The sequence below is a fragment of the Bidens hawaiensis genome, unplaced genomic scaffold (genome assembly GCF_021521415.1).
Source record: "Bidens hawaiensis isolate Kalapana, Puna unplaced genomic scaffold, B.hawaiensis_p1.1 tig00035043_1, whole genome shotgun sequence".
Taxonomy (NCBI): Eukaryota; Viridiplantae; Streptophyta; class Magnoliopsida; order Asterales; family Asteraceae; genus Bidens; species Bidens hawaiensis.
In genome coordinates, this window is record NW_027496084.1 from 214,445 (window position 1) to 221,334 (window position 6,890).

At 38.3% G+C, this 6,890-nt stretch overlaps 1 protein-coding gene across 1 annotated transcript; it reads right to left on the reverse strand.

Moving 5' to 3' along the window:
- Window positions 1–2,506: 2,506 nt before the first annotated feature.
- Window positions 2,507–3,352, reverse strand: LOC143586897 (uncharacterized). Its single transcript, XM_077068345.1, has one exon. It carries the CDS (start codon window positions 3,350–3,352, stop codon window positions 2,507–2,509), a length of 846 nt encoding a protein of 281 aa, XP_076924460.1.
- Between the last annotated feature and the right edge of the window lie 3,538 nt (window positions 3,353–6,890).

Sequence of the window (6,890 nt, forward strand, 5' to 3'; positions counted from 1 at the left end):
CATCACCGTTCATGTTGAGAGATACATGTCCTTCATGTGTTGAGCTAGCGCCTGACTCTCCCTTAGAGTAATAAGCAGATGATTCAGTTTTCGAACTTGATCCTGAGTTCACCTTTGCACCATACATACCCGGATCTTGAACCTGATCGGTAGGTGTCTCCTTTCATACCATGTTCAGTTCAAACGTTCTTAGCTTGTTAACTACTGTCTCCAGGTCATAGTCAGCAAAGTCTTTGTCTTCTCTCATCAACACAGTATACATCTCCCATTTCGGTGGGAGAGCATCAAGAAGCTTTTCAACTATCTCATCTTCTTTGTAAACAATTGCATAGTTGCTGAGCTCAGTCATCAGATGATAATATCTTGTGATGATATCATCAAGTGACTCATTCTTCAGATACTTGAAGACCGAGAATTGGGTTTTTAGATGTTTAATTTTCGACGCACGAATTCCCACATTGCCCTCAAAACAGTTTCAAGCGCTTCCCAAAGCTCTCTTGCAGTTTTGTACTTTCTGAAAGTGTGCAGAATCTCTTGTGGAAGAGCCATTGTAATTGCTGCATGAGCTTTGCTTTCGGCTTCATACATCTTCTTCTCTTCTTCTTCCATCTCTTTGTATTTCTTGATCTGATCACGACCCTCATACTCAGTAGTAGGTGGAATGTAACCATCTTGTATGCATACCCACATCTTAGCATCTTGGTACTTGACATATTGTTCAAAACGATCTTTCCACGCTACATAATCAGTTTTCTTAAGCATCTTCGGTGCCTTTGTAGCCGAACCCATTTCTACTTCCATCTTTACTAGTTCGGTAATGTTTATCGAAGACATCTTTCACAAAACTCAAAGAAATCCGAAAATCAAAAATTTAATTTTCAAACAGCACTGTAGGCGAAGTTGTGGATAACTTTGCTCAAGACTTAACTTCGCGTGAATTTGTAACTACGCTCACTTTCTTAAATTCGCCGGATTGGCGAAGTTGAGAATAACTTCGCTTAAGCTGGGCGAACTTGAAGAGGTAGGCGAAGTTGTGGGTAACTTCGCTTGAGGTAAGCGAACTTGAAGAGGTAGGCGAAGTTGTGGATAACTTCGCTTAACCTTATATCTTCGCCGAAACCCTACTAACAGTGACGGCAACTTCGCCTGATGAACACGAACTTTCTGCAGATTAGATTTCTGGGTTTTTCGAGATGTGTGAAGGTGTTATGGGTTGTTTATGATTGTAGGAGGTGAGTAGGACACAAAAACTCAGAAAACTCGTCCCGCGAATAGTCGAACGGAACGATTTCTACACCCGCGTGATAATCCCGAACCACACAATCGAGCAAATGCTCTGATACCAATTGTAGGTTCCCAGCCGGATCTACACGAGATATCGCGTTCTACGTAGGTGCGGAATCCCTACGTAAGACGTTAAGAGTATAGAAAACAATACGAGCTAACACACGATACGATAATCAAACACACGTTGTATTTCAACCGTAAACACGTGATACAAAGATCACTGAGTACAAACTCTCTGACTCGAATACACGTTAACAAAAAAACTCATTGAATACTGAATAATCTGTATAAGCCGTAAACAAAACAGCTTATATAGACACGACAACTTCGCCTGGCATGTTCAGGCGAAGTTGTCACTAACTTCGCTTGTCTAACAAGTTCGCCCATATAAGCGAACTTGTTAGCAACTTCGCTTACATACAAAACTCAAATCTAACTAACACGATTACAGACACTCGATACTGAACTACTGACATCCTGCACCAACAAAGAGCCTTACTTGGACATTTGTTTGAAGTATAATAACACCAAATGGCGGATTATGCCCAAAACACCTTTAACATATGTTTTGAAGCAAGTGTTATTATCATTCCGATGACAATTCTATGCTTCCTCTCGGCCACTCCATTTTGCTGTGAAATGTACCTTGTTGTTTACTGTCTCTTTATACTATGTTCTTTGCAAAACTTGGTAAATTCAAGAGATAGATATTCACCCCCTCTATCTGTTCTAAGCGACTTAACAACCAAACCCGTTTCTTTTTCAACTTTAGCTGTAAACTCTTTAAACCTTTCTTCGGCTTCAAATTTTTCAGTCAACAGGTAAACCCATCCCTTTCTACTAAATCATTTATAAAACTTATCATATACTTTTGCCTGAGTTTAAATGAGGAGTAATTGGCCCACAAATGTTTGAATGTACTAACTCCAAAATATCATATGCACGCCACCTACCTTTCTTTGGCATATTCTTTCTTGTTGACTTTCACTCTAAACAATCCTTACACACTGCCTTTTCAACATCAAAATTTGATAGACCTCTCACCATTTCTTTTTGTTGGAGTGTTCCCGTGGTTGTTTGACTAATGTGACCTAACCTTTCATGCCATAACCACACCATGCTTCCTTCATTTGTATAATTACATCTTTCCATTCTTGATCTACGAGTCCACCATTAGCATCTTCACAAATAGGAAGCATTCTATTTGTACTCATCTTACTCATAAACAGGAGACCCCTTTCTTCTTGAAAAACTTTGCATGTGTTTGACTTAAATAAGAAAGAGAGACCCTTGAATCCTCAATTCTGCCACTTAGAAAAGAATTCTTCAATTCTGCCACGTAGTACACATCTTGCACTATGAATGTAGTTCCTTCAATCCTCAACTTTACATTTCCTTTCCCACCTACATTCATTCGAGTATTATTTCCAAGTATTACTGTGGTTGAGAAGCTTTGATCAAAGGTTACAAACTTCTCTATGATCCCACACATGTGGTTAGAGCATCCCGTATCCAAGAACCGAAGAGGATTTCTTCCATCGTCATTGGTAAGAGCCATTAACACATGTTCTTCTATTTCTGATTCACCCATGAGCATAACATCTTCATTTTCATTGAACACGGGGTAGTTAGCCTCCTTTTCCCCCATACTCGGACACTCATAGGAGAAGTGTTTTTGTGACATCGTAGCACTCGATGGTCTCCTTGTTAAACGATGATCTACCACGACCACGTCCTCTTCCTCTAGAACCAAATCTCCCTCTTCAACGACCGCCACTTGATCCTTCATTTTCATCGATCTTGAGTGTATGTTCTTCTTCTTTGTCAACCTTCTTGAACTTTTCTCATGCACTATGAGAGAACTTTGTAACTCTTCAACGGTCATTTCTTCCAAATTGTTCGATTCTACAATGGAGACCATGGCATACATGTATTTCTCAGACAAAGTTCTGAGAATCTTCTCAACAATCTCCGTATCCATCACCTCTTCACCGTTGCTTCTCATTTGATTTGAAATGGTTAAAACCCTACCAAAGTAATCGGGTATGGTTTCATGATTTTTCATCTCTAGAATCTTGAAATCTCTTCATAGCTTCTATAACATAGATCTATTGACCCGCGCATTACTAGTAAATCTCTTCTTCATTGATTCCCATAATGCCTTGAACGATATTCGATCAAGAATCTGCTCAAACGTTACCCCATCAATTGCTTGATAGAGATAGTGTTTTACTTGTAAATCAACCATTCTAAGCTTGTCCAATTTCTTCTTCTGTGCATCACTCATGGCGATGCCGAATGCTGGCTCTTTAATTCCTGGATCGATGAGCTTCTATAACCCTTTTGCACGCAGCAAGTTTTCCATCATCTCACTCCAGTGCTCATAGTGACGATGAAACACAGAACCATCATATGTTTTTCATTGGCTGCCATCGATCACCTCCTCTACTTCACGAAGATTTGATTATTTTGCTCTGATACCACTTGATATAAGTGTAATGAATGGTACTTGCATAGATTAGCCAAAATCTTGAATTCATTATAACGCCTAATCGGCTATAAATACGTAAACAAACTGAACAAAGTCAAACAGTTAAAAATTAAAAGGGAGTTAAAATAGGAAATAACTAAAGACAAACTTTGACCAATTAATATGCCAAAAACTAACAACCCACGTGATGCACTTTATTCAAGGAATCTCATGCCTCTATAATGGTCATTCTCTAACATCCTCAACTGACATTACTAAGTCCTAAACCACTTTGGAGTTCCCTAATGACCAACACAAACCATAAGCAATCTTTTCCATCAATGGGTTTCGGGTTTAGTCAAATCAAAGGTACACTATATCCTTCTTTAAAATCAATTATGGGTGTATATAGATTGTTTGGATATGCTTAAGTATGTCTATTGTGTATTAAAGACTCCGCATATTTTGAATCATAAGGTATTCTTATTACTCTTGATTTGACTATAGTAATAAGTTTTGTATGCTCAAACAGATCGTGTGAGATGTCGTTGATAAAAAGCAATCCCCTAATACAAACAAAGGTCATTTTCTTTTAACCCTTTATATTGTCAATGACAAGACCCGAGCCCAGGTGTGGAAGCGACAATATTCGGTATTTGCGGAGGAGCTCGGATCTGAGCTAGGATCGAATCGCACTCGTATTCACTCTTGAAAGGTATATGGACGGATGTGCTGTTTGGGAGAGAGCCTGATTCGATTAACACAAACATGCAATCAAAACACAAACATAAAGATGTGGCAGCATGATTTCATTAGTCAAAAGATTCTCACAAAGAAAACTCATAGATACACACATGCATACACAATAAAGATCAGCCACCACCGGGAGAGCTCATCCCGTAGGCGGAGACTATCTCTCTCTCACTTAAGAATAAAACCCTAATTCTCACGTAAGATTTTAATATACACCCTCTCTCAAGCTAGACGAATAAACAAATAGATCTATTTATACTACCCTAGCATGTCTGGGTGATATAATGCTAAATATATATAAATCCCTTGTACATTTTATTTAGTAATTTATTAGTTTTTGTTCGGTTTTTATTTGAATTTATATATTACTAACATATTTGAATAATATACTTTCCATAGGTTTATCGTGGTTAAAGAGAAAGAAAAATGAGATAAAACGGAGAACCGGAGCATCAGAATTGAACCAGACTGCATCTGGAAACGAACCGGACTGCATCAGAACTAAATCGGACGGTTAGCTTCCAACCCCCTAGCCAGAGCGACGCGGGACCGGAAGGAAAAAAGGCCGCCGCGCGGCGCCACGGCCATCAGATTCCCGAATTTTCTTTGTTTTTTACCAGTTTTGGGCTCAGGAAACCTAATTAAACACCTTTAAACTTAACCCTAAGCATACCCTACGAACCAGAGCCGAATTTGGAGTTTCCCGGAGATTAGGATTCAATATTTTGGTGGGTTTCAATGCAAGGAATCAGCCGGTGATGTGTCAATCAATCAAGAACGAAGACGACGGGTTTTATCACCTTTAATCTTTCGTTTCTATTGTTTTTCACCATAATTTCCTTTATCATCGTTTTGTTTGATTTTATAATGATTCGCTAAACTTTATAGACTGCTTAGGCTTATGATGAACTTATTTTGACGTTGTGATTTGATTTGGGATTTATTTATCGTTATGGTTTTATGATTTAGTAAAAGGTTTAGTTATATTAAATTGATGCATATGGATGTTTAGGATTGTTTGATTGATTTTTATTAGGAAAATTGGATTTTAATAATCCAAATTATTAACTATTGGCCAGTAATAATCCCAACAAACAATATGACTGGTAATAATCCTAACCTTCAGTTTTGTTATCCATAACAATCTCAGTTTAACATAGTATTAACTCCGTTAGTTATTTCTTAAGTGAAAGTGAAAATGACCGAATTACCCTTTACGTTAAACAATTATAAACAAAAATAAGAAATTGAATATATTTTGGGATCACTTTTTACAACTAAAAATCAATATTGATTATAATAAATAGCCCCAAATCCACCCACCGGATCCCAACATCGGAACGCCTGCAACACCGCCTATGACCGTCGGCCGTTCATCTGTACTAAAGCCGGTCACCTGAAACCTGCAATAACACACTGTGCACCCTAGTGTATTGCTTCTTCATCAACAATACCCCAACACCATACATAAAGAATTTCCACATAATCCGTTCTCTCAATTCGTTTATTAAATTAACAAATCGGAAACAAATAGAGTAGTTTTTTTTGCTGATTTTGATTAAAAATGTATGAATCTGAAATTAAAACTGGAATTGAAGTTGAAAATATATTTTCTCAAATCTCTCAGCGATTCCCGCCGCCGTGTATAATCTTCTCCCGACGAACGCATCTATGACATCACTGTTCTCTCCTCCCGGCGGCTAGTAGTCGTGGTCTTGTTGAAAGTGGGTGGCCGGTGTTGGTGCAGACGGCCGGCTGACGGTGGTCGGAGGTGTTGAAGGGTTTCGATGAGGATGTCCAATGTTGAAGCTCAGAATGTTGTAGATGTTGCGTAACAAGTTGTTGAAAATTTACATATTGGTTCTAAACCTACTTCTCCTGACCATATGCAAACTACTACAATATGACAATCCCCACAAATTCCATATCCACCCCATTCCCCAATCCAAGAAACCATCATCCCTGTCCAAACTATCTTAACTACACCTTCCCAACCTGAATCTCCTACTAATGAACCATCAGATGTATCTTCCCCAACACAATATCCCATTCATTGATGTGTTGTAAAACACACGTATTTTCCGCACCTTTGATCTACGTAATATATCATATTTTATGTGTTTTAACTCGTTTTATATAGGTTTTATGTATGTTTATTCATATTGTAGGTTATGAGTTACAAGGAAGAAGAAACCGAGCTTTTCGAGCATGTTAAGAGCCTTTTACGCATAGGATTTCAAGAAACAACTCAAGGCCCGGCCCGTATGCATCATGGAGGTCCAAATCTTACATTATATTATAATATATAAAAATTAATAAAACCCTAGGGCTAGAGGGGAGCTGCGATCGGCAGCAGCAAAGAAGAAGAAGAAAAAAGTTT